The 25,411-nt window shown below is 43.1% G+C and overlaps 1 protein-coding gene across 1 annotated transcript in view; it reads right to left on the bottom strand.

Moving 5' to 3' along the window:
• The window catches only part of LOC124789262 (intraflagellar transport protein 172 homolog), a 282,278-nt gene that overhangs the window by 120,217 nt on the left and 136,650 nt on the right, over nt 1–25,411 (bottom strand). The window contains exon 12 of the mRNA XM_047256559.1: nt 11,022–11,165. Within this exon, the coding sequence (XP_047112515.1) occupies nt 11,022–11,165 (144 nt within the window). The remainder of the gene's footprint in view (nt 1–11,021; nt 11,166–25,411) is intronic.

The following is a 25,411-nucleotide window of genomic DNA, read 5'->3' as shown; positions in this document are numbered from 1 at the left end:
CAATATTGAAGTACACACTATATTTCGAACTTCTGCAAACCTTTGCTAATCTTGGAGATTTTGCATTCTTTTAAATTTGGCATGCTTTTCTTGCTGCTTCTGCAACACCGACCTGACCCGTTCTGTGTACCAAGGGGGATCAGTACCATCACTTATTAATTTATGTGGTATATATCTCTCAACTGCTGCTTTGAAATCATTCCACAACTTTTCTACGCTTACAAGATCAAATCGGAAGGAGCGCAGACTGTCTCTTAAAAAGGCGTTAATAGCATTTTTATCAGCTTTTTTAAGTAGATGTACTTTGCGATTCTTTTTTATGGTTGTAGGAGTTACAGTATTCAGCCTAGCAGCAACTACCTGTATTCATCACAATACTCACTATTGGTCAAGGATTATTTGTTGCTAAGACGTCAAGTACACTTTTGCAACCATTTACGCTTTGAGTGGGCTCATGAACTAATTTTTCAAAATAATTTTCTGAGAAAGCATTCAGTACAATTTCGGATGACATTTTATGCCTGCCACCGGCTTTAAACGTATAATTTTTCCAGCATACTGAGGGTAGATTAAAGTCACCACCGACTATAATTGTATGAGGGGAGTACCTATTTGAAATGAGACTCAAGTTTTCTTTGAACTATTCGGCAACTACATCTTCTGAGTCAGGGGTCGGTAAAATGACCCAGTTAATAGTTTAGTCCAATTGTCAAGTATAACCTCTACCCATACTATTTCACAGGAACTATCTACTTCAATTTCACTAGAAGGTAAACTACTTCTGACAGCAATATATACTCCACCACCAATTTTATTTAATCTATGCTTTCTGAACACTGTTAGATCATTAGAAAAAATTTCTGCTGAGCTTATTTCCAGCTTTAGCCAGCTTTCTGTACCTATAACTATTTGAGCTTCAGTGTTTTCTATTAGGGCTTGGAGCTCAGGTTCTTTCCCAATGCAGCTACGACAATTTACAACTACAATACCGATTGTTTCTACAACTAACTTACTGTGTTTTACCTACCCCCTTTCAGACGGACGACGTTTCTGGGTTCCAAGAGGCCCTCTAACCGAAAAAAACTGCCCAGCCACTTCCACACAGCCCCCGCTACCTGTGTAGCTGCTTTCTGTGTGTAGTGGACTCTGACCTATTAAGCGGAACCCTGAAACACACCATACGATGATGCAAGTCAAGGCTGCAGCCTACATTGTCAAAGAACCATCTGAGCCTCTGATTCAGACCCTCCACTCGGCTCTGCACCAAAGGACCACAGTCAGTTCTATTGACAGTGCTGGAGATGGTGAGCTCTGTCCACAGAAAAAAAAACACAAGGTGAGAGGTCTGGTGACCTTGTAGGCCAAAAAGAATGAACAAGATCTCGTTGTCCACCTCTTCCAATCCACAGTTATTGGATGGTATTGTTAAGATAACACTACACCTCATGGGGAAAGTGAGGTGGGGTGGTATCACGCATAATAATAACATAATTGAAATGTTCGTGAAGTTGAGGAAACAACTAGTTTTGCAGCACTTCCACATATGATAGTTGTGTCACAGTTTCCTCCGCAAAAAGGAAAGGTGTATAAACCATTTAGAACATAAACAGCACAAAATACATCCAGCTTCAGTGAATCTCTTTCATCTTAGACAACAATGCCAGGATTTTGTGAACCCCAGATTCTTACATTACTGTAGTTTACTTTACCGAACAGATGAGATGCCAACTCGTCCGAAAAGATGAGTTATACAGAATGAGTGACCTCTATCATATCCTGGAGAATTGAAATGCAAAATTCATCATTTCTGTTATGGTCACTGGGACGCAATTGCTGCAATAACTGCAACTTGTAGGGCTCCTTGTGCAGATGTCATTTCAGAACATGCCACACTATTGTTTCAGGGAAATAAAGTTCCTGGCCTGCCTGCCTTATGGAACTCTGTGGCTTCCATGTGAACACATCTCAAATACACTCAGCTTTTTCAATGAACATGCATGGCTCTTCCATTTGTGTATGCAACCAACTTCCAAGAACTTTGTATGTCACTCTCAAATCGGCTTGTGCAGAGGCAGCTTCTTGCTGAACCGATGGCAGAATGCACACTGCACTTCAACAGTGGATTGACTTCACACAAATTCCAACCAACAAAATGATTTCTCTTGTTGTGTAGTCACCATGTTGCTATATGCAAACAATCGCACAACTGTGTCAAAATTTTGAGCCTTCCTCTATCCACTGGCGTGGGCAATGTATCTTTATCTCTTATAGTTTGCTTGTAAGATCAACTGAAACTGTTGTTACTTTTTGAATCACCATGCAGATAGAAAAAATTTCTACACTACTGGAAAATAGGAAAAAGAACATATTGAACCCAGTAACTAAGGCATGTCATAGTTGTTTGGGACACTACGAAAGGACAATTAATGCACTGATTAAACTCACAACACTGCAGACAAACCATGAACTACTTTATTAGGCTTGGAATGTTGCATGCCTCTCAGCAATCTTTCAACTCCAGAGCCAGTAGCAGCCAGTTTGCCCTGGCATAGATTAGATTAGATTAGATTAATATTAGTTCCATGGATCATGAATACGATATTTCGTAATGATGTGGAACGAGTCAAATTGTCCAATACATGACATAATTAAGTTAATTTAACAACATACTTAAGTTAATATAACAAATTTTTTAAATTTTTGTGTTTTTTTAATTTTTTATTTTTTTATAATTTTTTTTCTTAATTTATATCTAAAAATTCCTCTATGGAGTAGAAGGAGTTGTCATTCAGAAATTCTTTTAATTTCTTCTTAAATACTTGTTGGTTATCTGCCAGACTTTTGATACTATTTGGTAAGCGACCAAAGACTTTAGTGGCAGTATAATTCACCCCTTCCTGTGCCAAAGTTAGATTTAATCTTGAATAGTGAAGATCATCCTTTCTCCTAGTATTGTAGTTATGCACACTGCTATTACTTTTGAATTGGGTTTGGTTGTTAATAACAAATTTCATAAGAGAGTATATATACTGAGAAGCTACTGTGAATATCCCTAGATCCTTAAATAAATGTCTGCAGGATGATCTTGGGTGGACTCCAGCTATTATTCTGATTACACGCTTTTGTGCAATAAATACTTTATTCCTCAGTGATGAATTACCCCAAAATATGATACCATATGAAAGCAATGAGTGAAAATAGGCATAGTAAGCTAATTTACTAAGATGTTTATCACCAAAATTTGCAATGACCCTTATTGCATAAGTAGCTGAACTCAAACGTTTCAGCAGATCATCAATGTGTTTCTCCCAATTTAATCTCTCATCAATGGACACACCTAAAAATTTGGAATATTTTACCTTAGCTATATGCTTCTGATTAAGGTCTATATTTATTAATGGCGTCATACCATTCACTGTACAGAACTGTATGTACTGTGTCTTATCAAAATTCAGTGAGAGTCCATTTACAAGCAACCACTTAGTAATTTTCTGAAAGACAGTATTGACAATTTCATCAGTTAATTCTTGTTTGTCAGGTGTGATTACTATACTTGTATCATCAGCAAAGAGAACTAACTTTGCCTCTTCATGAATATAGAATGGCAAGTCATTAATATACACTCCTGGAAATTGAAATAAGAACACCGTGAATTCATTGTCCCAGGAAGAGGAAACTTTATTGACACATTCCTGGGGTCAGATACATCACATGATCACACTGACAGAACCACAGGCACATAGACACAGGCAACAGAGCATGCACAATGTCGGCACTAGTACAGTGTATATCCACCTTTCGCAGCAATGCAGGCTGCTATTCTCCCATGGAGACGATCGTAGGGATGCTGGATGTAGTCCTGTGGAACGGCTTGCCATGCCATTTCCACCTGGCGCCTCAGTTGGACCAGCGTTCATGCTGGACGTGCAGACCGCGTGAGACGACGCTTCATCCAGTCCTAACATTCTCAATGGGGGACAGACCCGGAGATCTTGCTGGCCAGGGTAGTTGACTTACACCTTCTAGAGCACGTTGGGTGGCACGGGATACATGCGGACGTGCATTGTCCTGTTGGAACAGCAAGTTCCCTTGCCGGTCTAGGAATGGTAGAACGATGGGTTTGATGACGGTTTGGATGTACCGTGCACTATTCAGTGTCCCCTCGACGATCACCAGTGGTGTACGGCCAGTGTAGGAGATCGCTCCCCACACCATGATGCCGGTGTTGGCCCTGTGTGCCTCGGTCGTATGCAGTCCTGATTGTGGCGCTCACCTGCACGGCGCCAAACACACATACGACCATCATTGGCACCAAGGCAGAAGCGACTCTCATCGCTGAAGACGACACGTCTCCATTCGTCCCTCCATTCACGCCTGTCGCAACACCACTGGAGGCGGGCTGCACGATGTTGGGGCATGAGCAGAAGACGGCCTAACGGTGTGCGGGACCGTAGCCCAGCTTCATGGAGACGGTTGCGAATGGTCCTCGCCGATAGCCCAGGAGCAACAGTGTCCCTAATTTGCTGGGAAGTGGCGGTGCGGTCCCCTACGGCACTGCGTAGGATCCTACGGTCTTGGCGCGCATCAGTGGGTCGCTGCGGTCCGGTCCCAGGTCGACGGGCACGTGCACCTTCCGCCGACCACTGGCGACAACATCGATGTACTGTGGAGACCTCACGCCCCACGTGTTGAGCAATTCGGCGGTATGTCCACCCGGCCTCCCGCATGCCCACTATACGCCCTCGCTCAAAGTCCGTCAACTGCACATACGGTTCACGTCCACGCTGTCGCGGCATGCTACCAGTGTTAAAGACTGCCATGGAGCTCCGTATGCCACGGCAAACTGGCTGACACTGACGGCGGCGGTGCACAAATGCTGCGCAGCTAGCGCCATTCGACGGCCAACACCGCGGTTCCTGGTGTGTCCGCTGTGCCGTGCGTGTGATCATCGCTTGTACAGCCCTCTCGCAGTGTCCGGAGCAAGTATGGTGGGTCTGACACACCGGTGTCAATGTGTTCTTTTTTCCATTTCCAGGAGTGTATATTAAGAACAACAAAGGACCCAAGACTGACTCTTGTGGAACCCCATTCTTGATAGTTCCCCAATTTGAGGAATGTGCTGATCTTTGCATATTATGAGAACTGCTTATTTCAACTTTCTGCACTCGTCCAGTTAGGTACGAATTGAACCATTTGTGCACTGTCTCACTCATGCCACAATATTTGAGCTTGTCTAGCAGAATTTCATGATTTACACAATCAAAAGCCTTTGAGAGATCACAAAAAATCCCAATGGGTGGTGTACGGTTATTCAGATCACTCAAAATTTGATTGGTGAAGGCATATATGGCATTTTCTGTTGAAAAACCTTTCTGGAAACCAAACTGACATTTTGTTAGTACTTCATTTTACAGATATGTGAAGCTACTCTTGAATACATTACTTTCTCAAAAATTTTGGATAAAGCTGTTAGAAGGGAGATTGGACGGTAATTGTTGACATCAGATCTATCCCCCTTTTTATGCAAAGGTATAACAATAGCATATTTCAGTCTATCAGGGAAAATGCCCTGTTCCAGAGAGCTATTACACAGGTGGCTGAGAATCTTACTTATCTGTTGAGAACAAGCTTTTAATATTTTGCTGGAAATGTCATCAATTCCATGTGAGTTTTTGCTTTTAAGCAAGTTTATTATTTTCCTAATTTCAGAGGGAGAAGTGGGTGAGAATTCAATTGTATCAAATTGCATAGGTATGGCCTCTTCCATTAACAGCCTAGCATCTTCTAATGAACACCTGGATCCTACTATATCCACAACATTTAGAAAATGATTATTAAAAATATTTTCAACTTCTGACTTTTTGTTCGTAAAGTTTTCATTCAATTTGATGGTAACACTGTCTGCCTGTGCTCTTGGTTGACCTGTTTCTCTTTTAATAATATTCCGAATTGTTTTAATTTTATTATCAGAGTTGCTGATTTCAGACATGATACACATACTTCTGGATTTTTTAATAACTTTTCTTAATATAACACAGTAGTTTTTATAATGTTTGATAGTTTCAGGGTCACTACTCTTTCTTGCTGTCAGATACATTTCCCTTTTCCGGTTACAAGATATTTTTATACCCTTAGTAAGCCATGGTCTGTTACAAGGTTTCTTACGAGTATATTTAACTATTTTCTTGGGAAAGCAGTTTTCAAATGCATTTACAAAAATGTCATGAAATAAATTATATTTTAAATTGGCGTCAGGTTCACGGTACACCTCATCCCAGTCTAACTGCTGTAGGCTTTCCCTGAAATTTGCAATTGTTAAATCGTTGACTGAACGTACTACTTTGGAGGACTGTTTAGTACTGCTGAATGGAGCTATGTCATATATTGTAACTAGCTGTGCACCATGATCAGAAAGGCCATTCTGAACAGGCTGAGCATTTATCTGGTTAAACTTATCTTGGTCTATAAAGAAGTTATCTATCAGTGAGCTGTTATCCTTTACCACCCGAATAGGAAAATCAATAACAGGTGTCAAATTGAAAGAACTGAGTAATACTTCAAGGTCATTTTTCCTATTACCCTCTTTCAGAGAATCTACATTGAAGTCCCCACAAATAATAATTTGCTTCCCCCTGTCTGACAGATAGCACAACAAGGAGTCCAGATTTTTCAGAAATAGATGAAAATTTCCTGATGGGGACCTATATACAGTTACAATTATAAATGTGCCTTTATTTAGTTTAAGCTCACAGGCACATGCTTCTATATGTTTCTCTACACAAAACTTTTTTGTTTCTATACTTTTTGCACAATGATTACTTTTGACATATATGGCAACTCCTCCTTTCTCCTTTCTCTCATTACATGTGCAGAGAGCTTATATCCACTTACATTTACCTTATTCATATCAGTAACAATGTGATGCTCAGACAGGCATAGTATATCTATTTCATCCTCAACTTCTAAATCTTCTAAACAAACCAGAAGCTCATCTATTTTATTCTTTAAACTCCCAATATTTTGATGAAATATACTTACATGATTTTTAATTATACTTTTATGAGAACCTTTCCTTATTCTAACATTTGCAGTACACTCCTGTCTGAGTTTCTCATTGTGCTTAGGCCTAGTTCGTATACCAGAGGTCACATGGTGTTCAGAGAGGCAGATTATGTCAACTGGGTTGGGTGACTTTAATTCATCAATGCAATTACCTAGGACTGAGATACAACTTGGTGGAGATAAAATTTCTGGTGATTGATGAAAATTTATAATTGACAGCTGTGATTGGTGATCCAATGTGCTAGAATTGTGCTGTTTAATTTCTTTCCTAAACTGAAGATTTGTTTCAATCCTGACCTCTCGTAGAACTTGACATCTTTCTGTCTTACCTATCCTAAAAAAGGTGCTGCTCCAACACCTGCAACCACTGGTATTTTACCATTCATGGCAGTGCCTCCCCCCCTTAAATTTCCTGCTATTACCCCAGCCAGTTTCCCCTTCCCTTTCCTGTTGAGATGTAGGCTGTGCCTGGTATAGTCCCACCTACTGAGAGAATCAACAGGAACCACACCAATATGAGCCCCCGCACCTGACCCAAGCAGCCGTTCCAACTCCAAATTAACTCTCCCAACAGAAGAGTTCAAATAAGGTCGGTCATGGCCGGTCATGGCTCTGTCTTTGTCTGCAACATTGTTAGCATGCAGTAACAGTTTGGACATAAACCAATTATGCAACTGGCGGAGTTTGTGTGAGGGCACATAGTGGGTCTATGTGAGGCTGGGTGGTCATACCACAGAACTGCACTTCACATGAGATGAAAAGTCTCCCCAGTGCATTCATGTCATCACCAATGGTCAGCAGGAGGTGCACATGACCATCAGCCTGGGTCTGGACAGTGGTGATGCACAGATTCACACCAAGATCATTGCATCTTATGAAGTCAAACAATGGAAAGTCCAGGTTGGAATATCAACAATTATGGAAAGGACAGACTTGCGTAAAGATGACATGCAGAGTTGCAGACAGGCACAACAAAAAGACTGCTTACAGCCAAAACCGTCATCAGAAAAGAAAAACATGCATGCATTCACACAAACAAGCTCACCTCACAAACATGTGACCTCTGATCTCTGGCTGCTCAGGCCAGACTTAAACTGCAATGTGTCAAATGGGAACAACAATCCATAGTGCAGTGGGGAACGGGGAGAGATAGCAGCGTACAAGTGAGGGAAGAGAAACAATGCTGCCTGGCAGTGCATGCAGGGACTATGGGTGGCAGACAGGACTACCTGGTATAGTATCAAGTGGCTGTGGGAAAGGGAGGGAAGGGAAAAAGGGAGCACACAGGTGAGGAATAGAGGAGGGGAAAAGGTTAGTGGGTGCATTGGCAGAGAGCAATGCACAGTAAGTGTGAGGAGATATGAGTTGGGAAGAGCTGATATGCCAGAGGGGGTGAAAACAGCTGGGTGGTGGATGTGGAGACAGTAGGTTACCATAGGTTGAAGGTGGAAGATTTTCAGGGCAGAGAAGGTGTTGTACAGATAGCTCCCATTTGCACAGTTCAGAAAAGCTAGGTGTAGAGGGAAGGATCCAGATGGCCCAGTTTGTGAAGCAGCCAATGAAATCAAGCAGGTTATGTTCAGTTGCTTGTTGTGGAACAGGGTAGTCTACTTTGCTCTTAGCCACAGTTTGGCTGTGGCCGTTCATCCTGGTGGACCGCTGGTTGGTAGTCATACCAATATAAAAAGCTGAACAAAGACTGCAGCAGAGCTGTTGTACGATGTGGTTGCTTTCACAGGTGGCGAAATCTCTGATGGGGTAGGATAAGACTGTGACACAACTGGAATATGAAGTGCTGATTGGGTAGTTGGGCAGGTCCTGCACCTGGGTATTCCACAGGTATATGATCCCTGTGGCAAGGGCGTTGGATTGGGAGTGGTGTAGGGATGGGTTTGGATGTTGTTGAGGTTGGGTGAGCAATGGAACACCATTTAGAAGGGGTGGAAACAATACTGGGTAGGTTGCACCCCTGTTCAGGACATAACAATATATAATCAAATCCCTAACAAAAGATTTGGTTCATTTGTTCCAGTCTAGGGCCATACTGGATGACAAGGGGGGGGGGGGGGGGTGTTACTTCTGTAGCTAGTTCTTGGAAGTGGTGGGAGGATTGGGGGCATGTGGCAATATGGCACAGGAAATCTGCATGTGAATATTAATAGTGCCTGTCTGTGAAGACCATCTACCAAAGCAGCCATGTTGTCTACCAGCTCCCAACCAGCTATCCACCAGGATGAATGGCCACTGCCAAACCGTGGACAAGAGTAAAGTGGACTACACTGTTGTACAACATGCAGCTGAACATAACAGGTTTGATTTCAGTGGCTGTTTATCAACATAGGCCATCTGGGTTCTCCCCTCCACCACCAGCTTTTCTGAACTATACAGATGGCAATTATCCTTATAAATCATTCCGGCCTTGACCTACTGTAACCTATTGCCCCTACACCCCAACATCATGCAGTCCACCTCCAGTGATGTTGCCACAGGCACTTATGGAAGAGCGAATGGAGACTTCTTGTCTCCAGGGATGAGAGTTGTTTCTGCGTTGGAGCCAATGATGGTCATACCCATGTGTGGCATCAGGCAGGTGAGTGCCAATGTCTGAAGTTTATATGACAGAAGCACCAGGGATAACACCTGGCAGGTGTGGGGAGTCATATCTTACAATGGCCATTCTTCTCTGATGATCATAGAGGGAACATTGAACAGTGCATAGCACATCCAAAACACCATTCAACCCATTGCCTACTGCTCATGCACCAACAAGATGATGTGGTTTTTCACTATGACAATGCATGTCCCCTTATACTCTGTGCCACCCAGTGTTCTCTCCAAGGTTTACATCAACTGCCCTGGCCAGAACAATTCCCAGATCTGTCTCCCAATGAGTATATCTGGCACTGGATAAAATGTTATCTTGCAGACAGCCAAGAGATCTGGCCCAGTTGAGGCAACAGGTGGAAACTGCATGGCAGACCGTTCCACAAGACTACATCCATCACCTCCATGATCCTCTCCATGGGAGAGTTGCAACCTGCATTGCTGAAAATGGAAGGTATACAGAGTACTAGAGTCGACATTTCATACATCCTTTCGACTGTACTCAGATGTTTATGGCTCTGCAGGTATGATCGTTTGCTATAAATGTCCTCAAGATTTTGTCAATAAAATTTCCCTCTGCTGGGTCAATGAAATCTTGGTGTTCTTTTCCCAGTAGTGTACTTACTAAGCAACAGTTGCAGAGACAGGCAAAGAAATAAAATCAGAAAAATGCTAGTAAAGAAGGGTCTTGAGTAACTCTTGCAACTAACAATTAGTTTCATTTCCTTCAACCTCTTCCCCTTTTTTAACAACTCAAGAATCCTCTGGTTACGAAAATTAGATTTTATCTATCTGCCTGCTACTTGTTAAGCTAAATATATCAGTCAGATACAAAACACTAATGCAATTGGCTAATGTCAATACAATTTACAATATTTTCTTTAAGATTCCTACATTTTCCATTGTTTGGCAAAATATTTTTGTGCAGAAGTAAATTTTTAATAAATTAACAGATATTAATGTTATACCAGTGCCACAAAAAATATTAATTTCTGCATAGAGTCACCTGTACAAAAACTGAACTGTGTGGCTTCCAACAAATTAGTGCCTGAAATGTAGTTCTGCATTTTATCCCTACCATCCCACAAAGTGAAAACTTTGAATGTGAGCATTTGTGCCCCCCCCCCCCCCCCCCATCCCCATACATACAGTATTTTCTGCTATTCAAGTTGTCACCTTAAAGCCGTTCAAATTACCAGAATTTGAAGCACCTCACACTACATTAAGAATTACTTTACTTGCTTTACGTTTATTATGTTTTTGTTGTACATGCAAGAGATATCTAGATTACAATACTTGGCATCATAAATAGAAAAGATGAAAGTACAAATAGCCTTCCTTCTGCTGTAACAAACCTCTGTTTTTCCATCCATCCTGACAATTTCAACAATTTCTCCTTTTATTGTAATTAGTGTGACTTGTTCTGGAACATCAATGTTGTACCAAATACACATGTTGTTTCTAGACTGGGCTACAACAACATCGCTATCCACGACCCACTGAAAACAATTGAAAGATGTATGAACAAACAAAAGAATATCCAGTAACATAAAATAGAATAATTTTTGCATGGTTTATACATGTTCTGTACCAGTAAGGTATGCTTAGAATGTAGTTCACAGGACCAAGGGAAAAAAATGTGAAATGGACGGAAGTACATGTAATAATTACTTTTGCAGTAACTTAACTTCAGCTTCATGGTTTCTATCTATTTATTATGTCAGTGCTCAAAGCTTTAAAAATTTTATATCATACTGTTTACTCAGTTTATCCAATACAGCCAACATTTTTGTCCTACAGGGCAACACAACAAGCCATCTTTAGATTGGCTCTTGTTTTTATATCCTTCACAAACACCCCTGCTCAGATTACTGATCACCCACTCCATATTTTAGATCTGAAGATGGCATAATTTGCCTGATATTGGTCATAGCAACAACAACTTATTATATTGACTATGTTTTGTTTGCAAAACATATGAGATACTGTCTTTTTCACTTCACCTGCAGACACTTATGGTGATGTTTCTGGACAAGCCGGAAAATCACCAACATCAAGATTATTGGTTATTGAGATCTCCTGTTGTACATTGATAATACAGGCCTAGGGTAAAATAGTAGTCTGAATGACAAGGAAATCTGGTGCACATTTAGTGTCTTGTTGGAGGATCTCCTATGAAATGTGGAAGCAATGTGGACTGTATATGCTGGAGTCAGCTGCAGTTTAGTGACTGCAGTTATACTGACTGTTACCTGGGCTTGAGCCCAATTTCTTTCATCAGCTGGCTGAAATGGTCAAGACAGCTAACCTCCTCTGCGATCAATTAAGGGGGGCAATTTAAATGAGAGATTCCATCAATTATATGATGATCTTGGATGCCAATTCTTGACTTGTGTTATACAAACCACCTAATGACATGTGGCAAAATCCCACCTTATCAGATGTACCTCATCCTGGAATTTATATATGGGACTTTAACAGCCACCATGAAATGTGGGGTTACAGAACAAATGATCCAAATGGACAACCTCTTACAGCCTGAATCGAAAATTACCACCACCACCTCTCATATGATGCAAGGGACTCGAAAATCTTTCACTCTGCCTCATGGCAGACTAATACAAACCATGATCTCTGTATTTTAACAACTGATCAACAACACAACCCAGTAATCCACAGAAAGAAGGTGTTATAAGCTTTCCCTCACAGCCAACACAGACGAGTGCTTGTAGCTATCGGATTTTAAACTCCTCTAATCAGATCTGTCCAAAAACCAAGGTGGAACTTCAACAAAGTCAATTGGACGTCTTATGTGAAGGAATTTGATGGAAATCTCCACTGGATCCCAGGGACATTAGAAAATTACGTGCACTTTGTTGGTGTCATTATAGGAGCAGCAAAATGCAATATACCACGTGGTTTCAGGAAGGAATATGTGCCCTGCTGGAACAAGGAGATGGAAGAGCTTTGCAAGAAATACGAAGCCCATGGTGACCCACAGGCAGGCAACAAGGTACTCCAGTCTCTTAACAGATAAAGGAAAGAAAGATGATTAACAACTACCAAAGAACTGGACTTCACCCACTCAAGCCGCAAAAGCATGGTCCCAGCTCAGGCAACTAGGGGCAGCAACACCAAAAATAAGACAGGAACCACAGATCACCCCATCGCGGATTGCACAACACGTCAAGTCACAAGCACACAATGTACCTCTGGACAGCAGCAGCTCAAAAAGTTTACAAGAAGAGCTCAAAACTATAGATGGCACACTCGATGAAAGGTCACCCTTCAGCTCTCCTTTTAGTGACAGCGAAGCTGAGAAAGCCATAAGATGCCTAAAGTTAAGGAAAGCAGCAGGTCTAGATGGAGTGTTCCCAGAATTTATCATCCACCTTGGCAGAAAAGGAAGAACATGGCTACAGAGATTCTTTATAGACTGGTTGTGCAATGGTCAGATACCAGCAGATTTTAAGATAGCAAAAACTCTAGCAATCCTCAAACCAGGAAAACCGAAAGACGATCCCTCAAACTATTGTCCAATTCCCCTTCTCAGTGTCAGCTACAAACTACTGGAACGGCTAATTTACAATAGGATCTACCAAACAGTTGACAACAAAGTGCCACCCTACCAAGCAGGCTTCAGGTAAAACCAGAGCTGCTGTGAGCAGGTATTGGCGCTCACTTCATGTATCGAAGTTGGTTTCCAGAAAGCGCTGAAAACTTCAGTAGCATTTGTAGATGTAACTGCTGCTTACGACACCGTGTGGCTGGACTAATGTTAAAGCTAAAGCAAACTGTTCCATGCCTAAGACTAACAACACTGCTGTCCAACATGCTGAAAAACCGATATTTCTGAGTTTGTCTTCATGATAAAACGAGCAAGTCATATAAACTTAAGAACGGCCTACCACAATAATCTGTCCTGGCCCCACTATTGCTCAACCTGTACAGAAACTATACCTAGGAAGTTCTGCTATGCTGACAATATCGCCATTGCATATCAAAGCAAGCACCTAGAGGAGAGAGAAAATGTGCTCACATGAGACTTTAGAGTACTTGACGACTATTACAGAAACTGGAGATTGTGCCCTAACCCTACAAAAACTGAAGTGACAGCTTTCCACTTCAACAACCGATTAGCAAATCAGCCACTAAACATCACCTTCTGTAACAAATCAGTTAAAAACAACCCTCATCCTAAGTATCTTGGAATCACACTGGACCGATCACTTATGTACAGGATTCACCTCACATCACTAGCAGAAAAGTTACAGACCAGGAACAACATTAACCGGGAACTAGCTGGAACTTCCTGGGGTGCACAAGCTGACACTCTCCGTACAGTGCCCTTATCTCTCGTATATCTTGTGGCTGAATATTGCACACCAGTCTGGTACAGGAGTGTGCATGTCAGTAAGGTTGATATCCAGCTCAATGACACCATGAGAATTGTAACGGGCACCCTGAGATCAACCCCATTACCTTGGCAGTCTGCTCTCAGTAGCATTGCCCCACCACATTTGGGACGACAAGAAGCAGTGGCCTGCGAATGGGAAAAGATTAATAACGTAAAGCTTTCCCAAATGCTACCCGCCTAGGAAATGCTGCTCAATCCACCCTGCACGCATCTCAAATCGAAAATCTTTCTGGTCGGCTCGAGAACCCAAACCATTCGAGATCAAAAATGTGTGGAAAGAGAAACGGAAAAACAACACCAGCATACTTCGCCGTGGCCTCGAAGACCCTACATGCATACCAGGCTTCCAACTACCTAGAAGAACCTGGTGTGTGCTCAACAGAATCTGATGTGGACATGGAAGAACTATGTCCTTCACATACATATCGGGACCCTCAGACTCCCCAATGTGTGACTGTGGAGCAGCAGAACAGTCTGTTGAATACATTGTAGAGGAACGTTCCAATAGATGTTTTAGTGGAGGCTGGAATGACATAATCAACACCTCACCAACAGCACTGGATTGGATAGACTCTCTAGATATCAGCCTGTGATATAATTAGTGACCATAACGCTTATACATTCATTTTGTTACATATAAATATTGTACTGTGTAAATATCGTTGAAAACTGCACGTGTATTTCCATATGATACTTAATTAAATAATAACTTGTGTCAGGTGGAGAAGTATAGAGCCCTCCAAATATATCACATGTGCACTTCACAAAGCATGTCTGTCTTTGGTTAGCAGAGGACGTTTGGAATATATGTGTGGTTCTTTCAGAATGGAAAATGTCCTCTGTAAGCCTGACAAGCACTTACGTGTGGTATCCTCAGAAATTTGAGTAGATAACATGTATTAATTGCAGTGGATTATATACGGAACAGAATACGAAATGTGAACCTGGTATTAGATAACTAGAAGGGTTTTCCGGACAATGTCATAAAATTACTATCACTTATTTGTGAAAGTAATGCACACCCAGTTTCAAAAAAAAAAAAGCTGGCTTAAGGCATAAATAAGTTACAGTAAATTCTAAATGGCATAAATAAATAAAAACACTTGATGCCAATGCCAAGAGTAAATTTATTATAATAAATCACAATCTGTAGCTGAAATCTGAATGGTGAGAAAAAAAAAAAAAAAAAAAAAAAAAAAAAAAACGAAGACAGAAAACATAGGCAAAGGACAATAAGCAAAAACTGATCAATGAATTTTAATGCAAAATCTGAATTGTCTGAGAAGATAAAGTGATTTTGGATCTACCAAAAGTTGGACAGTGGCTCAAAACAAACTCTCTAGCTCATTGATCATACTGGTGTCAAAATGGAAGATGGTAAGAAGAAAACTAAAGTATTCATTTCTGTCTTCTGATTTGTGTCAATGAAGATAACAAAATAGCATTTCAATCATTGGATGGATGCATAACAGATATTGAGATAAATTATAGTAGAACTGAAAAACAAGCAAATTAGTTAAAAGAGGGGAAGCCAGTAGATACGATAGGGTATTTGTTAAATTCTTTATCAGATACGCATGAGAACTGTCCCATCTTCCAGCAGCTATTGAACACGGATCTCTGAAACAATGGAACCACCTTTAATTCAAAAAAGGCAATCTCATTCAGATTCTTTTGGGAAAGGTAGAACGTTATTTATTTATTTCTATCTTCTGATGATTACCGTAGTGATGTCGGACAAGTCACTTCACTCAAATGAAAATAAGAGTATTACTTGATGTAGATTTTTAACACTTCATAATATATATATACTGCTCACAGAAACAGATTTATCGAGGAAGAGTACCATAAATAAACTGAATGATGATAAAGCAGATGTTGGACTGAAGTTCATTGGTCAAATGCTAAAGAATTTTATTCATCCTTGAAGGAAGATACTTAGAAATTGCAGCCTGATTCATTCTTCAACATATATATATAAAAAACAAAGAAGATGTGACTTACCAAATGAAAGCGCTGGCAGGTCGATAGACACACAAACAAACACAAACATACACACAAAATTCTAGCTTTCGCAACCAATGGCTGCTTCATCAGGAAAGAGGGAAGGAGAGGGAAAGACGAAAGGATGTGGGTTTTAAGGGAGAGGGTAAGGAGTCATTCCAATCCCGGGAGCGGAAAGACTTACCTTAGGGGGAAAAAAAGGACAGGTATACACTTGCACACACACACACACACACACACACATATCCATCCGCACATATACAGACACAAGCAGACATATACAGAGGCAAAGATTTTGGGCAGAGATGTCAGTCGAGGCGGAAGTGCAGAGGCAAAGATGATGTTGAATGACAGGTGAGGTATGAGTGGCGGCCCATTGAAATTAGCGGAGATTGAGGCCTGGCGGATAACGAGAAGAGAGGATATACTGAAGGGCAAGTTCCCATCTCCGCGAGTTCTGACAGGTTGGTGTTAGTGGGAAGTATCCAGATAACCCGGACGGTGTAACACTGTGCCAAGATGTGCTGGCCATGCACCTAGGCATGTTTAGCCACAGGTTGATCCTCATTACCAACAAACACAGTCTGCCTGTGTCCATTCATGCGAATGGACAGTTTGTTGCTGGTCATTCCCACATAGAAAGCTTCACAGTGTAGGCAGGTCAGTTGGTAAATCACGTAGGTGCTTTCACACGTGGCTCTGCCTTTGACCGTGTACACCTTCCGGGTTACAGGACTGGAGTAGGTGGTGGTGGGAGGGTGCATGGGACAGGTTTTACACCGGGGGCGGTTACAAGGGTAGGAGCCAGAGGGTAGGGAAGGTGGTTTGGGGAGTTCATAGGAATGAACTAAGAGGTTACGAAGGTTAGGTGGACGGCGGAAAGACACTCTTGGTGGAGTGGGGAGGATTTCATGAAGGATGGATCTTATTTCAGGGCAGGATTTGAGGAAGTCGTATCCCTGCTGGAGAGCCACATTCAGAGTCCGATCCAGTCCCGGAAAGTATCCTGTCACAAGTGGGGCACTTTTGTGGTTCTTCTGTGGGAGGTTCTGGGTTTGAGAGGATGAGGAAGTGGCTCTGGTTATTTGCTTCTGTACCAGGTCGGGAGGGTAGTTGCGGGATGCGAAAGCTGTTGTCAGGTTGTTGGTGTAATGCTTCAGGGATTCCGGACTGGAGCAGATTCGTTTGCCACGAAGACCTAGGCTGTAGGGAAGGGACCGTTTGATGTGGAATAGGTGGCAGCTGTCATAATGGACGTACTGTTGCTTGTTGGTGGGTTTGATGTGGACGGACGTGTGAAGCTGGCCATTGGACAGGTGGAGGTCAACGTCAAGGAAAGTGGCATGGGATTTGGAGTAGGACCAGGTGAATCTGATGGAACCAAAGGAGTTGAGGTTGGAGAGGAAAATCTGGAGGTCTTCTTCACTGTCAGTCCAGATCATGAAGATGTCATAAATAAATCTGTACCAAACTTTGGGTTGGCAGGCCTGGGTAACCAAGAAGCCTTCCTCTAAGCAACCCATGAATATGTTGGCGTACGAGGGGGCCATCCTGATACCCATGGCTGTTCCCTTTAATTGTTGGTATGTCTGGTCTTCGAAAGTGAAGAAGTTGTGGGTCAGGATGAAGCTGGCTAAGGTAATGAGGAAAGAGGTTTTAGGTAGGGTGGCAGGTGATCGGCGTGAAAGGAAGTGCTCCATCGCAGCGAGGCCCTGGACGTGCGGAATATTTATGTATAAGGAAGTGGCATCAATGGTTACAAGGATGGTTACCAGGGGTAACAGACTGGGTAGGGATTCCAGATGTTCGAGAAAGTGGTTGGTGTCTTTGATGAAGGATGGGAGACTGCACGTAATGGGTTGAAGGTGTTGATCTACGTAGCAGAGATACGTTCTGTGGGGGCTTGGTAGCTAGCTGCAATGGGACGGCCAGGATGATTGGGTTTGTGAATTTTAGGAAGAAGGTAGAAGGTAGGGGTGCGGGGTGTCGGTGGGGTCAGGAGGTTGATGGAGTCAGGTGAAAGGTTTTGTAGGGGGCCTAAGGTTCTGAGGATTCCTTGAAGCTCCGCCTGGACATCAGGAATGGGATTACCTTGGCAAACTTTGTATGTAGTGTTGTCTGAAAGCTGACGCAGTCCCTCAGCCACATACTCCCGATGATCAAGTACCACGGTCGTGGAACCCTTGTCCGCCGGAAGAATGACGATGGATCGGTCAGCCTTCAGATCACGGATAGCCTGGGCTTCAGCAGTGGTGATGTTGGGAGTAGGATTAAGATTTTTTGAGAAGGATTGAGAGGCAAGGCTGGAAGTCAGAAATTCCTGGAAAGTTTGGAGAGGGTGATTTTGAGGAAGAGGAGGTGGGTCCCGCTGTGACGGAGGACGGATCTGTTCCAGGCAGGGTTCAATTTGGATAGTGTCTTGGGGAGTTGGACCATTAGGAGTAGGATTAGGATCATTTTTCTTCGTGGCAAAGTGATATACCCAGCAGAGAGTACAGGTGTAGGACAGTAAATCTTTGACAAGGGCTGTTTGGTTGAATCTGGGAGTGGGGCTGAAGGTGAGGCCTTTGGATAGGACAGAGGTTTCGGATTGCGAGAGAGGTTTGGAGGAAAGGTTAACTACTGAATTAGGGTGTTGTGGTTCCAGATTGTGTTGATTGGAATTTTGAGGTTTTGGGGGGAGTGGAGCTGTAAGTGGGAGATTGAGTAGATGGGAGAGACTGGGTCTGTGTGCAATGAGAGGTGGTTGAGGTTTGCTGGAAAGGTTGTGAAGGGTGAGTGAGTTGCCTTTCCGGAGGTGGGAAACCAGGAGATTGGATAGTTTTTTGAGGTGGAGGGTGGCATGCTGTTCTAATTTGCGGTTGGCCTGTAGGAGGATGCTCTGAACAGCCGGTGTGGATGTGGGAGAGGAAAGACTGAGGACTTTTATTAAGGATAGGAGTTGACGGGTGTGTTCATTGGCTGAGTTGATGTGTAGGTGAAGGATTAGGTGGGTGAGGGCAATGGATTGTTCAGTTTGGAACTGGTATAGGGACTGATGGAAAGAAGGGTTACAGCCAGAGATGGGAACTTTAAGTGTGAGGCCTTTGGGGGTAATGCCAAATGTCAGACAAGCCTGAGAAAATAAAATATGGGAGTGTAATCTGGCTAGGGCGAAGGCATGTTTGCGGAGGGAATGTAAATAAAATTTAATGGGGTCGTTGTGGGGATGTTGTTAGGCTGACATGGTATTAGAAGGTGGAAAGTGTAACATAAGGCTGAAATGAAAATGAAAATAAAAATATATGGCGAGAGATAAAGGTGAACTAGAAAGCAACTGGAGATCTGGAAATATCACTTTGCCACGAAGAAAAATGATCCTAATCCTACTCCTAATGGTCCAACTACCCAAGACACTATCCAAATTGAACCCTGCCTGGAACAGTTCCGTCCTCCGTCACAGCGGGACCCACCTCCTCTTCCTCAAAATCACCCTCTCCAAACCTTCCAGGAATTTCTGACTTCCAGCCATGCCTCTCAATCCTTCTTAAAAAACCTTAATCCTACTCCCAACATCACCACTGCTGAAGCCCAGGCTATCTATGATCTGAAGGCTGACCGGTCCATCGTCATTCTTCCGGCGGACAAGGGTTCCACAACCATGGTACTTGATCGTCGGGAGTATGTGGCTGAGGGACTGCGTCAGCTTTCAGACAACACTACATACAAAGTTTGCCAAGGTAATCCCATTCCTGATGTCCAGGCGGAGCTTCAAGGAATCCTCAGAACCTTAGGCCCCCTACAAAACCTTTCACCTGACTCCATCAACCTCCTGACCCCACCGACACCCCGCACCCCTACCTTCTACCTTCTTCCTAAAATTCACAAACCCAATCATCCTGGCCGTCCCATTGCAGCTAGCTACCAAGCCCCCACAGAACGTATCTCTGCTACGTAGATCAACACCTTCAACCCATTACGTGCAGTCTCCCATCCTTCATCAAAGACACCAACCACTTTCTCGAACATCTGGAATCCCTACCCAGTCTGTTACCCCTGGTAACCATCCTTGTAACCATTGATGCCACTTCCTTATACATAAATATTCCGCACGTCCAGGGCCTCGCTGCGATGGAGCACTTCCTTTCACGCCGATCACCTGCCACCCTACCTAAAACCTCTTTCCTCATTACCTTAGCCAGCTTCATCCTGACTCACAACTTCTTCACTTTTGAAGACCAGACATACCAACAATTAAAGGGAACAGCCATGGGTACCAGGATGGCCCCTTCGTACGCCAACCTATTCATGGGTTGCTTAGAGGAAGCCTTCTTGGTTACCCAGGCCTGCCAACCCGAAGTTTGGTACAGATTTATTTATGACATCTTCATGATCTGGACTCACAGTGAAGAAGAACTCCAGATTTTCCTCTCCAACCTCAACTCCTTTGGTTCCATCAGATTCACCTGGTCCTACTCCAAATCCCATGCCACTTTCCTTGACGTTGACCTCCACCTGTCCAATGGTCAGCTTCACACGTCCGTCCACATCAAACCCACCAACAAGCAACAGTACGTCCATTATGACAGCTGCCACCCAGTCCACATCAAACGGTCCCTTCCCTAAAGCCTAGGTCTTCGTGGCAAACGAATCTGCTCCAGTCCGGAATCCCTGAAGCATTACACCAACAACCTGACAACAGCTTTCGCATCCTGCAACTACCCTCCCGACCTGGTACAGAAGCAAATAACCAGAGCCACTTCCTCATCCTCTCAAACCCAGAACCTCCCACAGAAGAACCACAAAAGTGCCCCACTTGTGACAGGATACTTTCCGGGACTGGATCGGACTTTGAATGTGGCTCTCCAGCAGGGATACGACTTCCTCAAATCCTGCCCTGAAATGAGATCCATCCTTCATGAAATCCTCCCCACTCCACCAAGAGTGTCTTTCTGCCGTCCACCTAACATTCGTAACCTGTTAGTTCATCCCTATGAAATCCCCAAACCATCTTCCCTACCCTCTGGCTCCTACCCTTGTAACCGCCCCCGGTGTAAAACCTGTCCCATGCACCCTCCCACTACCACCTACTCCAGTCCTGTAACCCGGAAGGTGTACATGATCAAAGGCAGAGCCACGTGTGACAGCACCCACGTGATCTACCAACTGAACTGCCTACACTGTGACGCATTCTATGTGGGAATGACCAGCAACAAACTGTCCATTCGCATGAATGGACACAGGCAGACAGTGTTTGTTGGTAATGAGGATCACCCTGTGGCTAAACATGCCTTGGTGCACGGCCAGCACATCTTGACACAGTGTTACACCGTCCGGGTTATCTGGATACTTCCCACTAACACCAACCTATCTGAACTCGCGGAGATGGGAACTTGCTCTTCAATATATCCTCTCTTCTCGTTATCCACCAGGCCTCAATCTCCGCTAATTTCAAGTTGCCACCACTCATACCTCACCTGTCATTCAACATCATCTTTGCCTCTGCACTTCCGCCTCGACTGACATCTCTGCCCAAACTCTTTGCCTCTGTATATGTCTGCTTGTGTCTGTATATGTGTGGATGGATATGTGTGTGTGTGCGAGTGTATACCCGTCCTTTTTTCCCCCTAAGGTAAGTCTTTCCGCTCCCAGGATTGGAATGACTCCTTACCCTCTCCCTTAAAACCCAAATCCTTTCGTCTTTCCCTCTCCTTCCCTCTTTGCTGACGAGGCAACCGTTGGTTGCGAAAGCTAGAATTTTGTGTGTATGTTTGTGTTTGTTTGTGTGTCTATCGACGTGCCAGCGCTTTCGTTTGGTAAGTCACATCATCTTTGTTTTTAGATATATTTTTTCCCAAGTGGAATGTTTCCTTCTATTTTATATATCATTTTTTGTCAGAAAATTGCAAATTTTATAATGAAATAAAAATCTGAAAAGTGAAAGAAAAAATGTTTTCTGTTCCAACTTCCCTTAAGGTGGTGACTAATATTTGGTAACACGTAAGTACTACTATGCATTGTTATTATTGTTGTGCACTTCATTATTTATGTTCTACATATTCATATCCATATTCTATGCACTTACTCATTCCACATCCAAGCGAACTGCTAACAGAAACAGATTTATCGAGTAAGAGTACCACAAATAAACTGAATGATGATGAAACAGATGTTGGACTGAAGTTCATTGGTCAAATGCTACAGAATTTTATTCATCCTTGAAGGAAGATACTTAGAAATTGCAGACTGCTTAATTCTTCAATATTTTAATCATTATGACAATTTGAGTTAACAGAAGAGGGTGAAAATACATAGGAGGGCAATATGCTTACTCACTTGTATTCAATGTTTCCAAAAACGCCTTAGCAATGTTCAATAATCTCCTATTGGAGTGACAATGAGCACTGTGTAAAGGTTTACTCACATAATTTCAGTTTATAAGCCAAGAAACATAGTGCTTTCTTCCAATTACGTCCTATACAAAGCCCAACATGGAAAAACTAGAGATGTTCAAGCTCACACAGAAACAAATCATCAATCATTTTCCTACACACAGCCCTCCTTTTGAAAAAAAGATGCAAAAAGTAGAATCATTGTATGGTACATTTATGGACGATGGATTGTTACTTATAATTTCTAAACAGGTGTGTGTATCTTCATGATTATACACATGGAGGACATGCTACTATTTCACTTCAGATAACATTACCATATAGAAGATAGCTGAAGGTTCAGGCTTTTATAGTTCTCTGGAATATTGTAACATTCATTCTATAAAACAAATCTCTTGTCACATTACTTTTTCATTTCTGGTGACTCGAAGAATGACATTCTTGGAATCATTTTTAATACGTAATGAATGATATGTACAACTGGGTATAATTTTAATTCCTTTCTGAATCTTGAAGGCTGACATTCTTGCTTACACTTGGACTTAGCAGCTATAGGGGAATTATTAATGTGCAATGTCAGAATTTGTTAACTGATATCTCTTCATTTGAGTGCCTCTTGTCAACAGTTTTACAGAGATTGTTTAGCATTCATATAAGTGTAGTAGTAAAGTTGAAAATTTGTTTGAGTATTCCTAGCGCACTTGTTTAGTTAAATCCGTCAAATCATTGTGTAGTTTCGTAATTAGCAGGGACAGATTTGCATTTTAATATCTGTGACGTGTAAAGTTGCGTAGTCGTCTGTCATTTGTTTATTTCTTCCAAATAGTCTTTGTACATTACTGACACTACAGTTAGCCTTCTGCCACCGAGCAGTGTGTCAGCAGTGCGCACGTAGCAGCATTACTGCATTTACTAGGCAGTCTTGTATTTTAATAACCATTGAAATTTTGTGTTGAGTTGTTTTTGCTCTCTGTAGATTAGTTCAGACGTTCTTTGCACAACAGTATTTAGCATGGATAGGTACTGCAACTGCTGTGTTTGGATGCAGGCTGAGTTGGCATCCTTTCACTCCCAGCTTCAGGCAGTGTTGGCTTCGGTCACGCAGCTTGAGGCTGTTCCCAATGGGCATCACTGTGGGTGTCCGGACGGGGGTTTGTCGAGGACAGCCAGCTCGTCCCACACATCCCCCGATCGGACTACAGCTGTGGCTGCTCGGGATACTGCCCACATTGAGGCTGACACCTCAACAGTGGCAGAGTGGGAGGTCGTCTCGAGGTGTGGCAGGGGGCGAAAGACATTCCGGAGGGCTGAACGGAAGGCCTCTCCAGTTTGATGAACCAGTGTCAGGCTCTGTCTCCGGCTGACACTGATCTTCGGCCCGACATGGCTGTTTGTCCTGTTCCAGAGGATGCTCCTCAGTCTGCAAGATCCGGGCGGTCGCAGAAGGTGGGCTTACTGGTAGTTGGGAGCACCAACGTCTGGCCCGTAATGGGGCCCCTTAGGGATATGGTTGCAAGGGAAAGGAAGAAAACCAATGTGCACTCCATGTGCATATCGGGGGGAGTCATTCCAGATGTGGAAAGGGTCCTTCCGGATGCCATGAATGGTACAGGGTGCACCCATCTGCAGGTGGTTGATCATGTCGGCAACAATGATGTGTGTCGCTATGGATCAGAGGAAATCCTCTCTGGCTTCCGGCGTCTATCTGATTTGGTGAAGACTGCCAGTCTCGCTAGCGGGATGAAAGCAGAGCTCACCATCTGCAGCATCATCGACAGGACTGACTGCGGACCTTTGGTACAGAGCAGAGTGGAGGGTCTGAATCAGAGGCTGAGACAGTTCTGTGAACGTGTGGGCTGCAGATTCCTCGACTTGCACCATAGGGTGGTGGGGTTTCGGGTTCCGCTGGATAGGTCAGGAATCCACTACACACAGCAGGCGGCTACACGGGTAGCAGGGGTTGTGTGGCGTAGGCTGGGCGGTTTTTTTAGGTTAGATGGCCTCGGGCAAGTACAGAAAGGGCAACAGCCTCAAAGGGGGCAGGAGGGGGACCAAGCAGCAATTGGTATTGTAATTGTGAACTGTCGAAGGTGTGTTGGTAAAGTACCGGAACTTCAAACGCTGATAGAAAGCACCTAAGATGAAATCGTTATACGTACAGAAAGCTGGCTGAAGCCAGAGATAAAATTCTGCCGAAATTTTTACAAAGGCACAGACGGTGTTTAGAAAGGATAGATTGCATGCAACCGGTGGTGGCGTGTTTGTCGCTGTTAGTAGTAGTTTATCCTGTAGTGGAATAGAAGTGGATAGTTCCTGTGAATTATTATGGGTGGAGGTTACACTCAACAACTGAGCTAGGTTAATAATTGTCTCCTTTTACCGACCTCCAGACAAAGCAGCATTAGTGGCAAAACAACTGAGAGAAAATCTGGAATACATTTCACACAAATTTCCTCAGCATGTTATAGTCTTAGGTGGAGGTTTCAATTTACCAGATATAGACTGGGACACTCAGATGTTTAGGATGGGTGGTAGGGACAGAGCATTGAGTGACATTATACTGAGTGCACTATCCGAAAATTACCTCAAGCAATTAAACAGAGACCCTACTCGTGGAGATAACATCTTGGACCTACTGATAACAAACAGGCCTGACCTTTTCAACTCTGTAAGTGCAGAACAGGGAATCAGTGATCATAAGGCCGTTGCAGCATCCCTGAATATGGAAGTAAATAGGAATATAAAAAAAGGGAGGAAGGTTTATCTGTTTAGCAAGAGTAATAGGAGGCAGATTTCAGACTACCTAAGAGTTCAAAACGAAAATTTTTGTTCCAACACTGACAATGTTGAGTGTTTATGGAAAAAGTTCAAGGCAATCGTAAAATGCGTTTTCGACAGGTACGTGCCGAGTAAAACTGTGAGGGATGGGAAAAACCCACCATGGTTCAACAAC

This window comes from Schistocerca piceifrons, chromosome 3 (assembly GCF_021461385.2).
Source record: "Schistocerca piceifrons isolate TAMUIC-IGC-003096 chromosome 3, iqSchPice1.1, whole genome shotgun sequence".
Taxonomy (NCBI): Eukaryota; Metazoa; Arthropoda; class Insecta; order Orthoptera; family Acrididae; genus Schistocerca; species Schistocerca piceifrons.
Note: the sequence above shows the minus strand (reverse complement) of the source record. Positions and strands in the feature narration are given on the sequence as shown.